Source organism: Strix aluco, chromosome 26, assembly GCF_031877795.1.
Source record: "Strix aluco isolate bStrAlu1 chromosome 26, bStrAlu1.hap1, whole genome shotgun sequence".
NCBI classification, from domain to species: domain Eukaryota; kingdom Metazoa; phylum Chordata; class Aves; order Strigiformes; family Strigidae; genus Strix; species Strix aluco.
Genome location: NC_133956.1, coordinates 3,068,087 through 3,090,640, shown reverse-complemented (window position 1 = coordinate 3,090,640; position 22,554 = coordinate 3,068,087). Strand labels below are relative to the sequence as shown.

At 54.1% G+C, this 22,554-nt stretch overlaps 1 protein-coding gene across 19 annotated transcripts in view; it reads right to left on the bottom strand.

Annotated features, from left to right (window-relative positions):
* Nucleotides 1-22,554, bottom strand: part of MACF1 (microtubule actin crosslinking factor 1) — a 145,701-nt gene that overhangs the window by 60,798 nt on the left and 62,349 nt on the right. For 18 of the 19 annotated variants that reach the window (XM_074807249.1, XM_074807257.1, XM_074807252.1 and 15 more), the window contains exons 32-51: nucleotides 22,326-22,424; nucleotides 21,992-22,144; nucleotides 21,818-21,906; nucleotides 21,264-21,399; nucleotides 12,861-18,167; nucleotides 12,217-12,366; nucleotides 11,573-11,788; nucleotides 11,338-11,487; nucleotides 10,293-10,526; nucleotides 8,709-8,858; nucleotides 8,385-8,618; nucleotides 7,490-7,717; nucleotides 6,543-7,064; nucleotides 6,021-6,197; nucleotides 5,016-5,139; nucleotides 4,491-4,699; nucleotides 3,754-4,071; nucleotides 2,793-2,959; nucleotides 1,502-1,658; nucleotides 571-688 (exon numbers count right to left, since the gene is read on the bottom strand). In XM_074807249.1, coding sequence (XP_074663350.1) covers nucleotides 571-688; nucleotides 1,502-1,658; nucleotides 2,793-2,959; nucleotides 3,754-4,071; nucleotides 4,491-4,699; nucleotides 5,016-5,139; nucleotides 6,021-6,197; nucleotides 6,543-7,064; nucleotides 7,490-7,717; nucleotides 8,385-8,618; nucleotides 8,709-8,858; nucleotides 10,293-10,526; nucleotides 11,338-11,487; nucleotides 11,573-11,788; nucleotides 12,217-12,366; nucleotides 12,861-18,167; nucleotides 21,264-21,399; nucleotides 21,818-21,906; nucleotides 21,992-22,144; nucleotides 22,326-22,424 — 8,938 coding nt within the window. The remainder of the gene's footprint in view (nucleotides 1-570; nucleotides 689-1,501; nucleotides 1,659-2,792; nucleotides 2,960-3,753; nucleotides 4,072-4,490; nucleotides 4,700-5,015; nucleotides 5,140-6,020; nucleotides 6,198-6,542; nucleotides 7,065-7,489; nucleotides 7,718-8,384; nucleotides 8,619-8,708; nucleotides 8,859-10,292; nucleotides 10,527-11,337; nucleotides 11,488-11,572; nucleotides 11,789-12,216; nucleotides 12,367-12,860; nucleotides 18,168-21,263; nucleotides 21,400-21,817; nucleotides 21,907-21,991; nucleotides 22,145-22,325; nucleotides 22,425-22,554) is intronic. The other variant, XM_074807250.1, reaches the window with a different exon arrangement.

Here is a 22,554-nt window from a genome sequence, read left to right as displayed (position 1 = left end):
AGCTGGAAGACATCTTTTAGTTGGTTTCCAAACGAACCAGACATCATCTCACTGCTTCACAGACTTGAAGCCAAAAAGGAGACTAGTAAATCTCGTCTGAATATTGCAGCCTTAAATTTCATCCAGATAGGAAACCCAAATACTGGAGTTTGATCAAAACACTCCAGCCCTCAGGAGGCTGAAGCATATCACCAAGAGAAAGCAGAAGTCACCTCCACGAGCTCCCTGCGGGGCCAAGAGCCCGGAGAAGCTCCCTGGAGCAGCAGTATGTGTCCCCATGCTGGGGTCACGGCAAACACGGGGTAATTCAGTGCTCATTATGCTACAGCAAATTAAGCCAAGTTGGTGGGCTCTGAGCACTTAGCTGATGCATTAATGCAATGAGCATTGGTGACTCGACCATAGGGCTGAGCCCCACGATACTCGGACCACCACGGGTCCTCTGAAGTTTGTTAAAAGGGGGAAATAACCCCATTTTTTGCTTGAGGCAGGCTCAGAGAAGTTGCAGTGGTGAGAGCAAACAGAGTGATGAGGAAAGAAGCACCGTTGGGAGAGCGTGCTGCGACTCACCTGCCTTGGACGGGGTGTCGGGGGCTGTAATCTCCACGATCAGGTTCTCCAGGAGGGTCCCTCTGCGGCCAATCTCCTCCACCTGGGTCCCCTTCCCCTTCCATTCCTCCAGCAGATTCTGCTCAAAAGCAAAGGCCGGGACTGGAGGCTGTGCTTGCCTGGCTGCAGCCCACCCTCCCTCCCTCCCTTACCCGTCACCTCCACGGTGACTCGGTGGCACGGGGACACAGCACCCAGGGAACCGGCACATGACAAGTAGACTGCGCCGGGAAGTGGGTGTCTTTACATTTATTTTTGTCAGGGGGAATCAAAGAGTGAAAAGCTCTTCCCTAACTAGTGGGTCTGAGAAAGGAAACCTTCTTCTTCCTCCTGTCATTTCAGGGACCTCCCTCCTCCTCTCTGCACCCCTCAGCCACGTGCTAGTCCAGCTTTTGGCAGCGCCTGGCAGCGTGCGGGAGCCCGGCGCCGTGCCGTGGGGTGCGAGGGCTGCGGGTGACTCAGCAGACGCTGCTCTGCCTCTGAGTCAAACCCTTGGCATATCCTGATTTAAAGCATCACGGTGCCAGAGAGGAGCGGGGGCTTGGATGACGGCAGGCCACCTTCCACGTCTAGCAAGGGGAAACACTCAGCGAAAATGAGCATGTTCGGGGTCTCCCACTCCCAAATCCCGCCCAGAGCAGGCAGTGGGGAGGGAAGGGAAACCAGGCAGTGCCCAAGAGGACCTTCACACTGCTCCCTTCTCCGCAAGCCAGGGACCACTGGCTGCACATACCCCAGGGGCTGCAGCCCCACAGCAAGTACAGGGGAGCCCAGGAGTCCTGAGACCATAAAACACCTCCCAGAAATCTGCTTTCTGGGATTTATTCCACATTCCAGCACGTTCACACCAATTGCCAACTTTCCCAGTCTGGTTCCGGCTCCCTCTGCCCACCTGGATCTGCTGCCTGTGCTGGTGCAGCTCCTGGGTGCCCAGGGAGGTCTCAGCAGGCGGCATTTTGCCTTCGCTCTCCCTCAGCCACTTCCTCACGGCCCCGACCAGCTTCCGAAATTCATCCAGTTGCTCCTGGCAGGACGACGCATCCTTTTCTCTGAGAGTGAAAAGGTTTCAGAGAGTCAGAGCTCGTGCTTTGCCTTGCAATTACCCCCGCCTGAATGTAGCACAGTTGTGTCTGTAGGAGCCCTTCTTTTTATTATTATTATTAGATGTTGCTTAGGAACAGCACACGCAGTGCCAGCCAAAGCGGGGTGCATGCCGCAGCTTGCCCCTCGCTGCTGCTGGCCCCCCCAAGCTGCGGCCAGGGGCACTTTGGGGGCCACTCTGGCACCACCACGGTAGCCAATGGCCACGAGACCACCACGGCCAACCTGCGCTGGCTCTGCACTGGGCTCTTTGTCCTGGGGGACATGAAGCTTTCAGGAAGACAAGGCTCATTCATGCCGTCTCGCCCCAGCCAGCTGCAGCCCCGGGGAGGCCCGGCTGTGCTGCTCCTCCTCCCCGGCCGCAGCTCCCATCTATTCAGCCCATCCCAGAGGGACAAGGCAGCCCCTGGACGGCAGCCACGGGGCCCTCCGGCTCGCACTCGCTGGCCATAGCTGTGAGCAGCCTGCATGGAGCCGGCCGGAGGCAGCTCTGTGCGGTGCTGAATTACCGGGGATTATTATGAGATTCATCTGCTTTTCCTCATCACCTTCCCTGAATTCACTAGGGAGTTTGGAGATATAAGCCTGCAAGGTGTGACCCCCCCCGGGGACACAGCCAAGCTCTCGCCCTGCCCCTGCCCAAGCTGCCATGGCCGATTTGAGCTCAAGCTGCTGCTAAAGCTCCGCTTTATCCCCACTTTAGGGGGACTCCGGGGACAGGCTGCTCTGCTCTGTCACCTCCCAGAGAGCACGCCTGGGGCAGGCTCCCGATCCTCCGCCAACACCCCGCTCCCCTCCGGCAAGATGCTCTAGGATGGAGCTGTGGCAGCCCACACGCCGGGAAACGCACCAACGCCGGCTCCTGCAGCACCAGGAATTTTTCACAACGCCCCCAGCCAAGGCTTTTTTTAAAGCGTCAGCTGGAGTGAGCTGCCTTACGTCGCCTGGTGTGGGAGGAGAGAGGCAGAAAGAGTTCGCCTGTGCCCCACCGTGGAAAGGAGATCTCCACGGGGTCTTGCTCTTACCACGAAGTCACCCCCAAACTCACGTCCCCAGGGACTGGCTGGGTCCCTGGGACTCACCTCTCTTTTGCCACCTTCTGCAGCTGCAGGAAGTCTTTCTTCAGGCTCTGCAGCTTCTCCTGCTGCTGGGAGGCGCCGGGGGCGAAGCTGCAGGAGCCCAGCTCTGCAGCGAGGTGCTCCAGGGCAGCCAGATCCTCCTGGTGCTGCCTCAGCTCCGAATTCAGCTCCTGCCAAGAGCAAAGGGCGATGCTGAACATGCCCCCACCAGCAGACTCGGGCAGAGGGGATGAACTGGACAGCCCCGCGTCTTGGCGAGCTGGAGAGACCCTTTGTGGGCAGCGCCATGAATTGCACCAGCACCAAACTGGTGGGCACGGCCCAGTCCCACCTGCTCCTCCAGCTCTGGCTCAGCAAATAATTTAAGCAGCTGCAGGAGCAAGTTCCACCTTCCCCGGTGCTGGTGTAAGGCCACACAGTGAATGGGGTGGGGGGCCCTGGACAAGCCAAATCACCCCCCCGCCCCAGCACAAGTGTCTGGTTTTACGCCAGCTTAGAGCATTTCTGAGGCTGTGGCCAAACCACCCCCCGGAGCAGAGCACTCATAGGAAGCCAGAGGGAGGAATCTCGCACAGCCGTGACCAGCCAGCACGACCCACGGCATCTCCAAGGGCTTTGTCACATCCCGCACTGCCTTGCTGCCAGCACTCAGGATTTTTGCTGTATTAACCCCATGGAGTCTTTAATTGGTAAAACATTGCTGTATTTGGACTGGCCTCCAAGATCCCTTCTGAAAACCAGCCTGGCTCCAGGGAAATGCCATTTCCCTCTCTCACTGCCAGAAACAGCCTCAGCCGCTCCGGCCACGCTCCCTTCCCCAAGCAAAGAGCCAGCACAGGTCCTGCGGCTCCTGCCAGCCTGGGAGCCAGCCTGGGGGGGTCTGTTTGCTTGGGAAGAAATCACTACAAAACAGCTCTTCCCCAAAACCCTGAGGCAGGCGGAGGCTTCTCCCTCTGCATCTCACCTGGATGTGCTGGGAGAAGCGAGCGATGTCCCGGTCTGGCTGATTCCCAGATGCCAACATCCGCGCTCTGCTCTCCGTAAACTGCTGCAACTTCTCCGAGAGCTGCTCGTACTGCTCGACCTTGGGGAGGAGACCCTTCAGCGCGTCCTCCCTCTCCCGCTGCTGCTGGCACAGCCTGCCGAAATGCTCCGTCACCTCCGCCAGCTTGCCCTGCAGGGCAGAGGCCGTGGGGCTGTCTGCTGCCTCCATGAACCGTGTCACCATCTCGCGGGTGGCTTCCAGGCAGCTCTTCTGCCTGGCGATGTCCTGCTTCAGCTTCTGTGGTAAGCACACACAGGAAGGGATGCCATTTTAGGAAGGCTCTTGAGCAAAACTGAACTGGCATGAAGAGGCTGGGCCGCTCTTGCGAACAGCAGCACACACTTTAAAGACAACCAGGGTCGGGCAAGAATAGTTTTCTATCCCAGTTTTTCTTTCCTTTCTGATCTCCCCGACCTGCTCTGCCTTTCCCCCCGTGCCTGATATCCACACTCTGCTTGTTAGCAAAGAAGAAAGGAGACTTTTCAACAGGTCTGTGCTCTGGCTTAATGAAATTAAGTAAAGATTCTGCTCACATCCCTTTTTAGGGCTTTTTTGTGCTTTTAGAATACTGTAGCTAACCCCCCCCAACTGCCTGCACTGTTCAGGCCCTGCAGACAGGCATGTTTGAGGTGAGGGAGCTCAGGGACCAGCCGTACCGCGCTCGTGGCAAGCGAGTCCTGAATGGAGGCGGAGGAGAGCGCGGCCGGCTGCTCTCTCTCCAGGTTCTTCTCGATCTCAGCCACCGACTGGAGGAGGCTCTCCAGGCTCTCCTGAACGCTCTGGGACTGGGCGATGGATTTCTGCAGCAGGTCCGAGCGCTCGGCCATCTGCTGGGAGAGGCTCTGGAAGCGGCTCACGATGGCATCTGCAGAGTTCAGTGCAGAGGAGAGTCAGCGGCAAAGAGCTTCTTGCCTGGTGCTCAGAGAGCGACGAGGATCACCTTTGGCTCCTGCCAAACTCTCACTGAACATGAATCCCCATCTCCAAACTCAGCAGGGAGACAGGGAACCCAACGAACGGCCAACCTGGATCACAGCCATGTGCAAACACAAGCCCTGCTGTGCGCCTTTGCCCCACCTTCCCCCCAAAAGTGGGAAACTTCATCTTTCACTCCTCCCTGGTTTGTTTTCACACTCTCCCCAGCAACCCCTGCTGACACAGGCAGCTGCTTTGCTCTGTACCTGTTGTTTCCTGAATGTGCCCATGGTCTGGGGCCGGCTCCCCTTGAACCTCCAGCAGGGACCGAGCTGCTTTCTGGAGCTTCTCCACCGGCACCTGATGCTCAGCGAGGTCTCCCTGCAGCTGCTGCTTTGACACAAGACAAGGCAAAATCAGCGGTGGGTCACATGCAAGAAAGAGATCTGCACCTGCGGGGAGCTCAGGGCTCCATTTAAACCCTGCTGGGGGATCCTGTTCACTCAGTCACAAAGTCACAGAATCATCTCGGCTGGAAAAAGACCCTGAAGCTCCTCCAGCCCAACCATGAACCTCACCCTGACCGTTCCCAACTCCACCAGATCCCTCAGCGCTGGCTCAACCCGACTCTTCAACCCCTCCAGGGATGGGGACTCCCCCCCTGCCCTGGGCAGCCCATTCCAACGCCCAACAACCCCTTCTGCAAAGAAATCCTTCCTAAGAGCCAGTCTGACCCTGCCCTGGCGCAGCTTGAGGCCATTCCCTCTTGTCCTGGCGCTGGTTCCTTGGCTCAAGAGACTCATCCCCCCTCTCTGCACCCTCCTTTCAGGGAGTTGCAGAGGGCCATGAGGTCTCCCCTCAGCCTCCTCTTCTCCAGACTAAATTAAGTCATTAAGAAAAATAATAACATAGGTTGGAAGGTCCAACCCCACACTGCAGGCAGAGCTGGATCAGAGGGTCTGGGCAGTCCCAGCACCCAGCCACCCTCACGGGGAGGAATGTCCCCACCATGTCCTGCTGGGATGTCCCCTGTGGCGGTCTGTGACCGCAGCCCCTCGCCCTTGCTCTGAGCACCTCTCAGAAGAGTCTGGCTCCACCTGATTCACAGTGCCGGGACCTGCTGAGCCTGCAGGTTCATCTTTGCACTCAAGCAGCTAAAAAAACGAATGGGCCGAGTTTCTTTCCTGCCACTGACTGCTCAGAGCAGCAGTCAAATTCCCAAACAGGCTCCAACACTCCCCCCTCCAGGAGATCACCCAAGGACCCCGAACCTTAGCACTGGCGAGTTGCTTTTGCAGAACGGCCGGATCTGAAGATACCGTCTCTGAGAGCAGCTTCCCAACAGCAGCTTCACTCTCCTGCAGCCACGTCCTGAGAGACTCTGCCACCTCCTGGAACTGCTGGTAGTGATCCAGCAAGGTGTTCAGGTGGGAGCCAAGCTTGGTGCACTGCAAAGGAGCAACAAGATGTAATGGGAGGATGAACACTGGCACAGAGCAACCTGGGCACTGGCAGAAATCATCAAGAAAGAAAAATCAATTAAAATAATGACCTTGCCATATGTGTTAAAGGAATTACAGGAGGCAACATGTAGAGCAACACCAAGACAGAGGGTGTTACTCCTGCCCAAGCCCTGAAGAAGACAATCCCAGTCCTACAATCTACATATGTGCTAGAAGTCCAGCCAGACACTCAAGAGAAAGGTCCCTCTGCCATCCCTGCTCATTTTACGTGCACAGGAGGAAAACAGCTCCCAGGGTTCAAGTCGCAGCCTGGCAAAGCCCTTCCTGTACCTTAGAGTGTAGCGTGGTGTACCGCTGTGTTGCATCCTCCAGCTTGCTCCTGACCACGCTCCCGGACACCGGCGGCTGGGACCCCGCGTCCCCAGCAGCTCCCTCCACATCCAGCACCTTCTGCCCCGACATGGTAACGAACCGCAGGTCGCCTTTGTGGGAGATCACGTCTTCTGAGAAGCTCCCCTGCCTCAGGAGCAGCTGCCGGAGGGCCGCAGGGTCACTGTCCCCCTTGTACATCCCCTCCAGATCCTGCTCCGCTTGCGTCAGCCACGCCTCGAACTCCCCGTGATCCCGTAAGAACTTCTGCAGCTCGTCCCGCAGGACTTGCACTCGCTTCAGCCGTGTTTCCGACTGCGAGAGGGAAGCTGCGTACTGGTCCTTCAGCTCTGCCAGCCGGCCCCGGAGCCGGTCCTGCTCCTCCCCAGCCAGGCTGTGGCTGTGCTTGTCCAGGAAAGCCTGCGCCGACTGCGTGGCCAGGATGACGTCCTGCTGCTGCGACAGCAGCTCCTGGTGCTGGGCCTGAAAGATGCCGGCGAGCAAAGGTGATGCTTGTGACCGAGGGTCTCTGCTCACCGGCCACGCGTGTGGCTGAGCCGCCGCACCCCCCGGCAGCACCAGCGAGGTGGGGGAACACCCCAAGGCTGGTGCTCTGCCCACAGCAGAGTAACCCCTTTCTGACCAGGATGGGCACCTTCTCTCATTACCCTGATTGCACCGTGCCGTGCCACCCACCCCCCAACACAGAGGGCTTCCTCCAGGAAGCCAAGCAGGGACTTCCCAAGTCCCTTTCCTTTCCCTTTCCATACGGAAAATCACCCTGAACACGTGTTTCGGAGGCCAGACCCGTCCAACACCCCGTCCTGCTCCCAGCTGCATCAGCAGCCAGAGGCAGGGGCAGTGCGTCGGGCAGAAAGCTTTGAGAGGGACGAGGTGTCAGTCCTGACCTTCAGCCTCTCGTACTGCTCATCCAGGCTCTCGGCAGCGCTGTCTGCTCCCACGATGTGGCCGTCAGGGACATCCCGAGTGCCTGTCCCAGGTCGCGCCCTCGGTGCTTGCTCGATGGGGTGCGGTCTGTACTCCAGGAGCCCTCCCTTCTGCTCCAGCGATGCCACCCAGTTCAAAAGGGAATCGATCTTATTGCTGTTCTCCTGCAGCTCTTTGGCAGCTTTCACCTGAAAGTGCAAAGGCTCCAGATGAGAATGACCCATTTTATGCACGTTCAGCAAACTGCTGCATGGGGGAGGGAGACAAAAATCAACCAAAGAAAAACCCCGAACAATTTTCCAGCCACAGCAAATGCCTGAGACACTCACAGACCTCCACAACACTTTGTGGCTCTCTGGAAGGAGGGAAGGTGCAGAGAAGCTGTGAATAAACTCAGCCTCTCTGCTACGTTGCATTTCTCACCCTGATCTAACCCAGGGTCTCCACCTCGAAGGGCTGCATCTCCACACGCAGCGGTGTGAGCATCGCTTTCCCCGCCAGCGCGGAGGTGCCCGATGCTCACGCTCCCACTAAAGGTCAGCCCAAAGGCAGAGCAAGGTGCCTTTTACTCCCCCATTTCCTCCACAACCAGCTCAGCTGCAGCTCTCAAAGCATTTCACGAGGGGGCACAGCGTCAGTGCCCCACCTCGCCCAGGGGACAGAGAAGAACAGTAAATTTCACAGAATCATGGAATCATCTGGGTTGGAAAAGACCTTGAAGATTATTTAGTCCAACCAAATTTCTTTACACCACATGACCCAGATGAATACCAGGGCCCAAAATGAATCTGCACCGACTGGACCTCACTGTCCATCTCAAGCAGAGCCCAGGGGCTACAGCTCTTTGCACGTCACCTTTTCAGTCTCCTGCTGCACTGCAGCAGTCACAGCACTCTCCAGCTCCTTCTGGGCCATCTCCGTCCTCTCCTGCAAGGACCGGTACTGCTCCTTGGCACGCTGGAGCTTCTCTTGCAGCGCTGCCAGCTCCCCAGGCTCCATCTTTGCCTTGTTCTCCTCCAAAAACTCCTCTGTGCTTTTCAGGACGCTGGCGAAGGAGGCAGCTCGGGTGTGCATGTTCCTCTGCAGCTCCTAGGTGGACGACGCTGTCAGGCTCCACACGCTCCTGAGGCAGCGCTGAAGCCTCTCTGCCTTCCGCCCCCCATTTTTTAAAGCACTGACCTTAACATCGCTTTGCCTCTGCTGCAAGGCAGACAGGTCCCCTTCGCTGGCCGCTCTCTGCTGCTCTGCCAGCGTGTCCTCTGCCTGGCACAGCCAGCGGCTCAGCTCGGCCAGGCTCTGCGCCCGGGCTGCCTGCTGCTCCTGCAGCGTCTGCGGGCAGAGGGAAGGGGAGAGGGGACAGTTAGTACCGGGGGTACCTGTGGTCACACACGTCGCTGAAAAGCAAGGCGAGAGGTTACAGCTGGTGCATTTCCTGAAGATGAGGATGCAGCACAGAAAACGGCTTTTGCAGCTCTCCACATGCTCCCTCTCTCTCTCAGGCTCACACGCTGTGGGAAGGGGCCGAGGTGCCCAGTCCCTGCCGAGCAGAGGCTGCTCCCTGCATGTTCGCCACCATTCCAGCAGGTTTCTCTTCCAGAAGCCCATTGAGCTCCAACGTGGAGCTACACTCCAGGTCACGCACTCCTCTCTCGGGAGAGCTCAACCAGAAGTTTCTCTGCCTTTTCCGTTCAAACATACAAACATTAAAACTGCAGCAGAAACTCATCAAATGAGAGGCAACAACAACCTGAGGTCAGGTAGCACCACTGTGGAGCCCCAAACAACCTAAGTAGGGTGGTTTTTTTGATCCTGGGGTTGGAGAGGGAGCCCGGGAGAGAGAAAGTGTTTCTGTAGCTGATCCAGCTCCTCTGTTTTGCTGCCAGAGCACAATACAGAAGCGCCTGTTTGAGCAATTGAGCATGATGTGACCTGAGAGTCCCTGCAACATTTTCCTGTTCCCCTTTCCCAGGGGAGATAAAGGTTTTTTGAGTTTCACCGGGCATTTCAGCAAGGTGATGTACAAACTTGTGCAAAACACTGTGTTTCTCCCAGTCATAAGATAAACAACAGAAACAAATTGAAAGAGCCTTCTTAAGAGCTCTTCAGCTGCAAAGCGAGTTCTTCCTGGGTTAGGATGGGCGCACACTCAATCTGAAAAAGCAAAGCAAACTGGTTAATATACACACACACTCCAGAGAGGACAAGCAAGAGTTACAGAGAGCAACTGTTAATAAAAACCACATTAATCCTGTCTTGGATAAGAGGATCCATGCAGTGATGGGTGCTGCAGCAACACAGCAGAGACTGGAGGACCTGCTTTTGTAGCTGCCAGCTGCCTTGATATATCATCAGCTGTTTCTCTAGGACAGCAATAACTGACTTGTGCAGTGGAAATAAAGACATTAAAACTGCCAGGTGTCTGTGGTGGCCCCCCTGCACAGGGATTTTCTGGTGGGGTTACAGAGACCAGGGTTTATTCCACCCAGCCCAAAGCAACCTGATGTCTAGCAGAGGACTGCCCGGCTGCGCTACCCAGACCTCGGCAGGGCTTCATCTTTTGGGAGGAAAAGGACTTTCTGCTTGGGAGTTACATGGTAGGAAGAAGAAAGACTTTAGAGGAAGCTCATGATGTGCAATGAGAAGTCATAAACTGTGAGTAGCATGCACATGAAATCCCAACTACGAGGTGTCTCAGCACACGTTCTTGTGGCCGGGAAGCACTTCAGCGAGCAAACGGCAGCCAGGAGGCAGATGTCTCACAACCTTCACCTGATCCGTCTGCTCCACTTGCTGGAGACAGACCTGCAGGACCTCCACTCCCGCCGTCACGCGCTCCGACAGGTCCCGGAAAGCTTTCTGCAGCTCATTGAGCAACCTCAGCAGCTGCCTGCTCTGCTGAGGGGTTAAGTCCTGGGCGTGCTCTGAGATAAGGAACTGGATGTCGAAGGCAGTGGCGTCGAGCTGAGACTTGGTGTCAGCAAGGGGCTCTTTCAGCTCCTGAACGGGAGAGAAAAGACCTGTCAGGCAAAATGACTCCGCAGCCAGTGCTCTCCTGCACTGCCAGCTTCAGAAGGGACACGCAGACAGTGTGCACCCAAAATAAGTGCTTTGTCACCAGAATATATTCCAGAAACCTCAAATGCTCCCAGCAGCACACTCAGCACCGAGGTGACAGCATCTCACCGCAGCAGTTTTCCAACGCTCCTCTGCACCGGGCCTCCAGCACCTTGCCAAGAGGTTGCTTGGACCGTGCGTGTAGGGCTGCCCTTGGGTCTGAAGATGACCCAGACCTGGAGCTGCCAGCAGCCCCATCCGGTCCCCGGTGACTCCCTGTGCCACCACCACCTCTCAAAGCCTTCGATCCCCTGACCTCCATGCAAGGTGCTACCTGCAAACTGGAGATGCTGAACTGACCGAAGCCTGAGAGCTACCGTGAGATGATGAATAAATGAGGAGGGGAGCTGGGGCTCCTCATACAGTCGCTGGAGGCCAGGGCGGGTGTGATGGAGGGGGCTCTTGGAGGAGGAAGCAGCTCCCTCCTCAACAGTCTGACGGGAATCCCTCCCGGTCGCTCAGCCCCCACCTCACACCTGCATTTGAGCACGTTCCCCAAACGGCCAAAGCAGATGGTTTGTGTATTGTGCAAACAAATGACTTTGGAGCAAGTACAATATCGTTGCTCCTCCCGCAACAAAGGATGAGGGCAAACCCTTGGTAGGCTCCAGGAGGGAAGCAGGATTAAAAGCTTCTCCTCTGCACAGAGGACAGCAACTTCATCAGGCAGGATTAGGGGCATTGCCATGGTTACCTTATAGTGTTGCAGGCAGCGACTCAAGCTGTTCGCATCAGTTGCGTGGTGGTAATCGCCGCCGTCCAGCGACTCAGCGGTGCCAGAGACCCAGCTCAGCAGCTCCTGGAGCTTGCCCTGGAGAGTCTCGTGATGAGCCAGGATTTTAGCCTTAAAACCAAAAATGCATCATTTAAAGAAGGAGCGTTGGGTTGCTCGGGGCACAGCAGGCAGTGGGGACAGTTGCCAGCTCTACCTTTTCTTTTTCTGCTGCCCCGCGAAGGTTTTGCAGCCGGGACTCCAGGACATCACTTGCAGAGCTCAGAGACTTCTGGAGGTTCTTGGCATCCTTCTCCAAAGCCTTCAGTAATTGCTCAGGGACTTCTTCAGGGGGGTTGGCCACAATCCACTTCACAGCGTCCAACTCCTGATTCACTGGGAAGCTCAGCTCCTGCAGCTCAGCGCCCAGGGCCTGAGGCAAGACAGCATCGTTATGTCTAAGACACGGTGACTTCATCTTCCCACTGCCAAAACTGAGGAGAGGTTTTGGAGACCCAGCTCCAAACACTGCGTCTATCTGCTAGAAAGATTCATCACCATCCTCCAGCCCTGCTCAGCTGCCAGCACTCCCCTGTCTTTCTCCAGGCTGTAAAATTCATTTCAGCCAAGCTTAGGTTATTGTCTAAGCAGGGAGGAGAAGGTGAGACAGAGGCAGTGCCAGAGCGGGGAGGGATGGGGTTTGCATATAAATGCCTGTTAAACCTGAGCCTAACCTCCCTGGCTGGCTCCCAGAAGCAGGGAGGAGGTGCAACGGCTGTGCACGAAGCTGGGGAGAGGGGGATGAGCTCTGTCCTTCAAACGTCAGCCAAGCCTAGCTAAGCCTGGCCCAGCCTCGCTCACCTCTGCCTGCTGCAGCAGGTCGTGCAGGGCTGCCAAATTCTGCTCTGCTGGCTGCACCCGTTTGATTCTCATCTCGATATCTCGGAGCATGGAGAGATACGATATCAGCTTCTCATCGTGCTCCAGACACATCTTCTTGCTGAACATGATCTACAGAATCAAACAGTAAAACAAAACCTCAGATTTAGACAGAAAAGAAAACAAAGGATTACGTATTATTCTTTTTTTCAAAGAAGAAATTTGTTAACAACATTCCATTTCAGGGACTTTCCACTCGCTAGTCTTATCTACAAGATTTACTACAGGAAAAATAAAACACATGGCTCTTTTTCCAACATAAGCTTATAAATGGCAAGAGATCTCTGGTGTTACAATAAAAGTGCCAAAAAGAGAGTCCTACTTATTAGTCATTTATAAGTAATGCTCTAGCAAAAAGAAGCCACAACTAAGCCTTGAGTGTTTGCAGTCATACATCACTGGGTCCTTTGCCAAATCCATTGCAGCTGATGCTGCAACATCAAGCTCACACATCCCCTCCTCATGCTCTGGCTGTCCTCTCTGCTGAGGAGCTCGGACAGATTTATCATCAAACTTACACAAATAGCTCATAAAAAATGTCAAAATAGTAAAAAGCATCAATTTACCTGGGCTGGTCTCGTGGATTCTCTCGAGGTTTCCAGCAGCTCCCCCTCCACTATCACAGGTAAGAGCAAGCCCCGATCGCCCGGAGCCAGCTGCCTGGTCCTCTCCTGGGGTGCTTCTCCTTGGGGTTTTGGGGGAACAGGGGCACCTCCTTGGCCTGTGCTGATCTCCACAGTTTGTTCTTGCCATGTCTCTTCTCTGAGCTCAAGGACTGCAGAGATTTCCTGAACTTCTCTGGGTTCCTCTCTGATAATTAATTCATCGGGCAGTTCATCCGCTGCAGGGGCTGCAATGGACACGTCACTGGTGGGTTCCACCTTGGTGCCTTCCTGCATCACCCCCTGCTCCAGCCTTGATGTTACCGAGGAGTCGTGACCATTTCTGATCCCACCTTTCATCACCTCTTGAGCTTCCCCTTGTCCTGGGGGAACAGGGAACAGCTGACCCCCAGCAAGGTTTCCTTCACCTTTCTCAGAAATTGCTTTCTTTTCTTTTCCATCCCTGCTGCTCCCCAGGCACTCGGCCGTGTCCCTTGCCAAGCCAGCAGTAATCCTGGTGGTGGTTTCATGTTTTGGTTCTGGTGTGTTTGAGACAAAGTCCTCCTCCTCCTCCTTCCCTGGAATATCTTTGGAAATCGGAAAAGGAAAGGACTGCTTTTCCACAGAAGATTTCTCCAGCTGAGCACGGTCTCCTGGGATACCAATCTGCTTCGCTTTCTTTTTCTTGCTTTTCTGTTTTTGGGTAGGTTTTAGCTCAGTTTCACTTGTTTTTTCTTGACCAACTGGGCCTTCTGCACCCAATCTCAGGGTTTCTCCTTTGATGTGCTTGACCGTTTTTTTACCTGCAGGCTCGTCTCCTGCAGGCCCCACAGGGATGCCACCCTCAGGGGGTTCCTCCGACTCTGTAGCACCCATCTCTGCCTTCCCTCGACCCGCAGTAACAGACGCCCTCGGGGCTGCCGGCGTTCCCCCATCCGGGCTGCCCGCTCGCTCTCCTTGCTCAGAAGCCACCACTGCACCTTCTTCACCTGCCACAGCTCCCTCTGCACTTACAAACCCTCTCCTCCTCCTCCTCTCCTCGCTCTCCTCCGCACTGTGATGCATCTCCATGTCCAGCAGCAACTGCTCTTCCGCCAATCCCAATCCCGACACTTTCTCTGTCCCTCCATCTACTTCTTCCCTCCTCGTTTCCTTCCCCCACGCTGCTCTCACCTGGAAGCTGCTTTTTGCAGTCCCTTTTTCCATAGCTCTTACTACCACCGCCTCTTCAGGGCGAGATGCTGTACCTAACACTGAGGGGTGTTCTGGAGTCAGTTCAACCTTTTCTTGGGGCTGATGTGTTAGACCATCCTCTGAAGTTTCTTGAGGTTTTGATTTCCCTTCTGTCGGTGTCACTGGGGATCTCTTGGTGGCAGAGGCTACACCTCCAGCCGTGTCGTAGCTCACGGCTTCAGATCCACCTTTGTGCTCAGCACCATCAGACTTCTTAGCAGCACTGGTAGAGATGATGACATCTTCCTCTTTGGGAGATAATTCTTCCATTTTTTCCTGGAAAAGGTGAGGTTTATCTACTTTGCAGACTTCAGAACCATATTTGTCTTTGGATATTTGTGCCTCCTGAAGAGTGGCAGCTATTTTTTGGCTAATCAGCTCTTTTTCAACAGCTTCCTTTAAAGCCAATCTTTTCCCACTGCTAGCATCAACAATTCCCCCACTCCTCATCTGGTTGGTGGCGATGACTTTGGCCATCTCCTCATCCAGCAGCCCTTGCTCCACAGCAGCCCTCAGGGAGAGCCTCTTGCTGACAGTACCCTCCACCACCCCCCCGCCGTCTGCCTGAGCCTGCAGCAGCCGCAGAGTGGGCAGAGGGTCCACCTTCCCCCGCCTCACTGCCTCGGCGCACGTCAGCTTCTTCCCTGTCTCCTTATCCTTGATGGCTCTGAAGGGATGGACCTCCAGATACCTCTGGCCAGATTCAATGTCAATTTTACACTTCTTTATGAACTCTGAGTAGGGAACGACCATGCAGGTCTCGGGATCTACAATTCCTTCTTTCATTTCTGAAGATGACAGGACTTTCTCCATAACCTGCTTGGGCAGCAAGCCCTCCTTTACAGCTTGACAAAGTGCCAGTCTCTGGCCTGAAGCAGGATCAAAAATGCTTCCACTCCCAGCCTGGATTTCTTGCACTTTCCTCTGGAAGTCTGGACTAAGAAGCCCTAACGATACCGCCTGAAGCAAGGGCAGCTTCTCCTTTGTCACTGGATGAACATAGTCCTGCAGACACACGCTTTCAGCTTTCGTGAGTTCGTTACATAAATCCTGATTGATCAAACCATGTTTCATTGCATCCTTTACAGAAAGCCTCATTCCAGACACGTGATGGATGATTCCCCCATCAGCAACCTGCTTGGTCAAGAGCTGAAAAGCTTTTTCCTTTTTCAGGAGCCCTTTTTCAACAGACTGTGCAACAGTCAAAGGCTGCTTGGTTTTAGGATCCACAATTCCACTGGTCTCAGCTTGTAAGCTAATGAGCTTCTGTCTGGTCACCTCATCAGTACCTTTCCCTTTAGAAGCCTTCTCCAGCTTGACCAGCTCTTTCTGACTTGTTGGCTCTATGAGGCCCAGATTTGAAGCCAAAGTGACCGATATTTTTTTGCCACGTTTCAAGTCAACGATCCCTCCAGTAACCACTTGCCCTTCCAAGATCCTCATTGCTGTTTCCTTGTCCAGAAGGCCAACGGCAGCGGCATCCTTGATAGAGTAGACAAAGTTATTGCCTGGGTCAAGAACGCCACTTATCGCTTTGTCAGATGCAAGTACCTTCTGGAGAAGGTTCTCATCCATCAGACCTTCTTCAATGACGTCCTCAGTGGTTAATGATTCACATGTATGAGAGTCAAAGAAGCCACTGAACATCTTCATCTTCTCCATTAGCTTCACAGCTGTGTGGCTGGGCACCACTCCACGGGCTACTGCTTCATTCAGAAGAAGAGTCTTCCCTGTCTGCTCATGGATTATGCCACCACTTCGGAGCTGCGTCAACAGCATTTCCAAAGTGTCCTCCGCCTCCTGCTCTGCAGGGGCTGGCAGGGATGTTTCATCAACACTCTCATCATCTAGTACTTCTTCCCCTTCTCCTTCTTGCACTTCCAATACACTTTCGATGTTTCCACTTTGCCTCTCTATTTGCTCTGCCTCTCTGGTTTTAGGGAGCACAGCCTCCTCTCCTCCCAGCATGCCATTCTCAATTGTTTCCTCGTTTAGCAAATAAATCTCTCTAACGTCTTCCGCCTCTAGTTCAGGTTCCTCCACACCCTGAGATCTCTCTGCCATGATTTCCAGTCTATCTCTGCTTTCTGAAACGTCCATCAACGTGCAGATTTCACTTTTCACAACAACTGTCCCACTTCCTGATGCCCTCTTCTGATCTTCAGTATTTTCCACTCCACCTACTGGAGCAGGCTGGGACTCTTCTTCTGCCTCAATCATGATATCCTCTGTTTCTCTGAATCCACTACCAAGGTCACCAGGATGTCCTGGCATCGATAATTTTACCTGATGTTTGTCCTGATGTTTGTCCTGGCTTGTAGGAGCTACTTGCTCTCTTCCAAATCCAGCATCAGTTTCACTTTTGATGGTGGCCTGTTGGGTGTAAACCTGCTTTTGCTCCTCCACGAGCAGGATATCTTCTCCCTCCTCTAACAGAAGGCTTTCAGGTCCCATCACCACCTCCCCATTCTCCAAAGCAGTTCCAGGTGGCAGGACTTTTTTGCTTTGTTCTTTTGAAGGAGCAGACTGAAACTCAAGCTGCTGCAAAGCCAAGCCATTGCACGGCTCTCTTTCAAGAGTTGCATTTGCCTTTGTCTCCTCGAAGTCTTCACTGCCTTCCAACGTGTGTGCACAGGACCCATTTTCTCGGGTTTGGATGAGGGCTTTAGTGAGGTTGTTCAACTCGCCATCCACTAAGAGCAGCTTCTGGCCATCATGGATGTTGATGTAGCTGTGGGTCATCAAGTGGAACATCAGCCTTTCATCTTCACTGCTTAGCAGAGGCTCACTTGGCTCTTTGTGACCTGTGGGACTCCTTCCAGAAGAGCTCTGGCCATGCCTGCTTCTGCCTGGAGAGCCAGCAAGCTGCACGCCAGCCATGACATCAGGTATGGCTGTTGACTTCAGCTTCTTCGCCACATCTCTCTCCAAGATGCCGTGTTCAACTGCTTTCTTCCAGGACAACACCTCAGTGGTTTCTGGTATAAAGACAGCCTTAATGAGCTGCCTCTTGCTGAGAATCTTGTAAACCAACTCTGTAGACAGGATTCCTTGCTCTAAAGCATCGGCAACCGGGATGATCTCCCCTGTCTCTGGCCACAGGAGCCCCATGAAGGACCACAGGGATTCCAGGACCACCAGTGCAATCCTTGGTGCTACCAACTCTTTCCTTACAGCTTCATCAATTGTCAGCCTCTCTCCGGTGACGGTATCGATGATGCCACCTGTCTGAAGCTGCCGGATAAGAAGCGTGCATGCCAAATCCTGGTCAATTAAATTATGTCTCATGGCCTCGTCCACAGTCAGCCTGTGCCCTGTCCTGGGGTCAACAATGCCACCAGCAAAGAGGTGGGCTTCCAGCAACCTGACCGTCACCTGCCTGTCTATCAGCCCTTCCTGGACAGCACGGAAGATGCTGACTTTTCTGCCTGATTTCAAGCTCACCATCCCACCCGCCAGCTGCTTGATGGGGAGCAGCCTCAGTCCAGTCTCTTGGTGGATGATGCATCGGTGCATGAGCTCGGGCAGACTGATTTTCTCAGCAGTGTTGGGGTCAATCAAATCCTTGCTGCTCTCCAGGTGAGACAGAAGTCTGGAATAAAGCTGAGGGGTAAGAAGCCTTTCTTGCACCGCTGTCTCCATGCTGATTCTGCCCTGATGGACTTTAAAGCCCCCAGTGACGAGCTCAGCTTCAAGAATCTTTAGCCCAATGCTCTCACTGATCCTCCCCTCTTCTATCGCAGCAACGACAGGTAGGAGCTGCCTCCCTTCACAGCTGACTTCTTCCACCCGGTGGAGAGCATCCTTCAACTCCTGCAGCACCCGGAACATCCTGAGATCGATGATGTTTCTTGCTAGACCTTTCTCCAAGGAGAGTTTCTCATTGGTCTCTGGAACAACTAAGTCAGATGTGATAACCTGGGCCTCCAAGAGGACGAGGCCAGTGTCCTGATCTATAAGACCTCTCTGCATAGCACCAAAGACAGGGAATATTTCTACTGTGCCAAGATCGATCACTCCTGCCACTGCTTCGCTCCCCTAGAACAGAAAGAGAAGAAAAAGAATTAAATCAAAACCGAGCATTTCCAGCACTCAGACTGCATGAGTTCCAGGGAGGTCTCAGTTTTCCAAAAAAAAGTTAAAAACCCCTAAACAGGCTAGAAAGGAGTCCCAAAGTGTCTGAAATGCAACTCCAAAGGCATCATAGCACGCAAACTGGTGCATTTGCTAGCTTGCACATTGTCAGCAAGTTTTAATGCTCATCGAGTCCATCACCCAGGGCAGCACTGAGATGCTTCCAACAACCGCCAACAGTAACGCAGCAAAGCGGCAAGCAGCAAAACCCAGAAGTGCTCCTAATGCTCCATGGAGAAACAGAGGGAAGGAGACCGACAAGCACACCAAAGCCATTCAACAACTCCAATTTTATAAAGTAAAGACAACACAAATCCCACTGTGTACTCATAGAAGAGAAAAAAAAAAAACAAAATGTCCACTTCAGGGTATCTAGGACTCTCTCCCAGCGCAGCTTCCACACTGACTCCTGCCATGCTTTAAATCCCACAATTCCCCAAGCAGATCTCCAGTGCCAGGACGGCCGGGGACCACACAGACCCGCTGTGCCGTGGAGCAGCTCCCCAACCACACAGACCGGCCATGCACCAGGGCAGGAGCGCTGCATGCAGGGCAGCTCCCCGAGCACAACCACCGGCACCCGCTCTGCCCGGCTCCGGCACCTCGAAATAGCCATGCTCAGGGCAAGGGGAGGCATAGAAGAAGTTGGAGGTCCCAGCATGGAAACAGTGAGAGACTGGGAACAGACCATTTGCTTTGGTACTTCTGGAGGGGCTTTTCTCTTCTTGCTGGTATCCCCACAGGGAGAGTCATAATTAGGATAATAGAGAGTAACAACTGTTGGGACGTTTGGGTTTCTCCCAGTCCCATTTGGTATAAGGTTGGTGCAAGCACCGAAAGATTTTTGTGGGGACAGGGAGGAAGGAATCTGGAGTGTGGAATGATTTCCTTTTGCATCCCCAAGACTCCCAGATTTTTTTTCATTGGTGACTCTAACAGCAGAGGCGGCTGGGGGGTCTTTGCAGCTGCCCACAGCTCGGTTACGGCACACGGAGGATGCAGCCTGCACCACGCTGGTTTCAGATCCCCCCACTGCCTTCTGCCTGGAGACAGGGTGAACCTGCTGGGAAAACCTAAGCTTGCCACCATCGTCACCAGACTCTGACATGCACATTCAGAGATGAACAAGCCATGGAAAGACAGAGAAGAGAAGGTGGGGGAAAAAAGAGAAAGATAAAAAAGGAGATGGGAGGGAGGGGGGTAAAAGGCTTTTACTTACCCGAGTTGCAGGGTGTGCCTTGAGCAGTTAAAGACAGAGCCTTATGGAGCAGTTCAGCCGTATCACACACAGTGTAAAGCTTGGTGTTAGCGTCCAGCATGCGACTGTTTTGTTTGCAAAAAGAACCCCACACACAGGTCGTCCTCTTTCACTTTGTGTGTTTTGTTTGTTTAAATCCCGGAGGGTTAGTTAAACTTGTAAGCAAGGATGTCAGTTAATCTTAAAAACAGTTGACATGAAACACAAACTGTACAGGGACACATCATGCTCAATTTAGCGCGTTCTGCTTTGCATTTTTGTCTTTTATAACTTCTCTCTGACAGTTGGATGTTTCCAGCAAGCAAATGTTAAAGAGTTCCTCATACTCCCTCTACAGTGAAGCAACTGCACCGCACCAGAGCCGCAGGGATCATCTCGCAGACGGGGATCTACGGTGAAGCCCCACTGCCACCTCTCGTTTTGTTTCCTGGGCTTCGTCGAGAGAGTGAGTGAAAACTGTTCTAGCCTGAGCCCCAAAGCACACTCATGCTCTAAAAAAAACCAGCCTGGCAAGCCCTGGAGAAGGCTTTTGCTATAAAGCCATTTTCCTGCCCAGGAGGGAGGAAAAGGGAAAAGAGAAACATCCTTTCCACAGGCAGGCTGCTCTCAGCTGCTCTCCTGGCAGCAGCAGCAGGAGCATCAAAGCTGTGATGGCTTAGTGGTGACTAACGAGTCGGTTTAATCACCGTAAGCTTTCTGCTGCCAGCACAAGGGCTAAAGGGCTTGCAATCGGAAGTGTTTACTGCACTCAGACACCTGAAGTGTGCTATAAAGTCCAATTTGGAGAGAAACACTATGTTTAGGTGAAAGCTGGACAGGCAGATTTCAAACAAGCAGCCCCGACGCCCTCTTCCCGTGAGCGGCTCGAACAGGGCTTCACTCACAGACCCGACAGCCAAACCCTGCGTCACACGTCCAGATCTGAGCGGGCTGTTGCTTCAGAGTACAGGGAGCCAGCAAGCAAACACACAAATATATCCATCGACACATGTATATACACTTATATAACACGTACACGTATATCTGTGAACGACCGAAGACAGCTGGTAACAGGCAATAAGGACGCGCTTTCAGCCCTCCCTACCCAGCAAAACAAGGACGGGGACTGACAGGAGCGCTGGGGGATGTGAATGGGTCCAGCTACGGGTGGCGAAGGTCTCCCAGGTCAGCCGAGGGCCCGGACGATGCAGTCGCCTTCCACTGGGGAGAGCAACTTCATCCAGCCACAGCTGAGACCAACCTCGCTCCAGAGCCTGAGATCTGAGAGCGCACCGGCAAATGCCCTTCTGCAGAAACCCACCTCCTTGCGCCTCCTGAGCGCAGGCAGCTGTGAGATGGAGCTGTCTGTGGTTAAAGCACTGCGAGGGCACGGCTCAGAGGACACAGATTTGCTAAGGGGACCGTTTCCAGGACAGAGGTGCACCTACATCCTTGCCCACCAAGCGTGAGCAAGCCAACCCTTGTGCACAGGGCAGAGCTCTGATGAAAACCACTGCAAAGAACAATTCTCCCACTGGCCGGCAGGGAAATGGCTCCTGCTTGACCTCCAGGGACCACCCCAGCCTGGATGTTTCGGGTCACGCATGGACAGAAGAGAAGGGAGGGCAACCATGTGCAAGTAAGAAAGTCGACGGGCTGCGAGTGGCTGGTAGCCATGAGACACACAACCAGGCAAAACCTTTTCCACACTTTGAGGAGTGCCCTGTGTCCCCACAGCCGTGGGACCGAGCAGGGACCAGTACCTTGTGCTCTGTCTCCTGGGCCAGCTGGCTCTGGAGCTGCTGGAGCTGCTCCATGGAGTCGCTGCAGAGCGCCTGGTAGGTCTCCTTGAGGGCACCGATCTGAGCAGAAATCTGTTCCTTCTCCGGGTGGGAAAGTCTGCAAGGGGAAGGGGAAATTTCTCAGGGAAACTGCACAGACCAGCTCCCAGCTCTGCAGAATTAACATGTTTGGCTGGTGAAGGAAAAAGCCAAACCCACCATGAGTCCTCTCCTCCCACTCAGCTAAAACCAGCAAGGTAATTGTGCTCAGCAAAGGCCGGCCTGCATTGTAACGATCAAATCCCCAAATATACAGGGCTGGATCACTAATAATGGGGATTAATATTGCCCCAACAGCATAAATGGGTTGCATATTTCATAGCTCTTGTTGCAGATAAGAAAGTTGACAACTGTCACGTGAAGCTCATCGCTGGTTTTAATGGGAGTTGGGCACTGGAACCCAGGAATACCAGCCCACCAGCTCTGAGGTATCTCATCTCCCCTCACTGCCCGTCCCCTCCTCGGGCCACACTCACTTGTGGCTGTGTTTTGCCAGGAAGATTTGTGAAGTTTTGATGGCCTCAGAGACCTGCTCCTTCTTCGCAGCCAGCTCCTCATTCAGGGCCTGTTGATGAAAAAGAAAGAGGCTTAATTCAGATGTGGAAAAAGAGCAGAAGTAACAAACTTTCTGACAGTTGTCCCTGACTTACCTGCTGCTCCGAGATGGATTTCTCGATGTCACCCAGCTCTCTGCTCCCAGCAGCAGCTGTCCTGCCTTGCACACTCTGCTTCAAGCCCAGGGCCCAGCCCAGGAGTTCCTTCACCTTGTCCACATGCTCCTGCTTCTCCTCCTCCACTACTTTCTACAAACAAAGGAGGGAGGAAGATAACCATGTCAAAGGGGTCTCAGATTTCCAAAGTGGGGCAGAGGCTCTCAGGAGCAGCACCCGAGATGTAACCTCGACACGGAGCAGCATCCCAGGGTGTGCTAAGAAATGAGCCTGCACATTTTGAACAGAGTTCAGCTCCGTCCAACCCCCTTACCTCCTCCTCCTCCAGCCGCCGGAGAGCATCGCTGATGTACTTGACGTGCTGCGTGGTTAATGTCACCAGAGCTGTATAGCGAGTCCGCAAATCCATGAACTGCGAAGGGAGAGAGGGAGAAACGGGCACATCAGTCACGATCTGTGGATCCGGAGCGAGGTACTTTACAGCAGATGACACGGATGCACCGTCTCTTGCTTGGGAAGCCCCCCCAGGCACCTTGCAGACC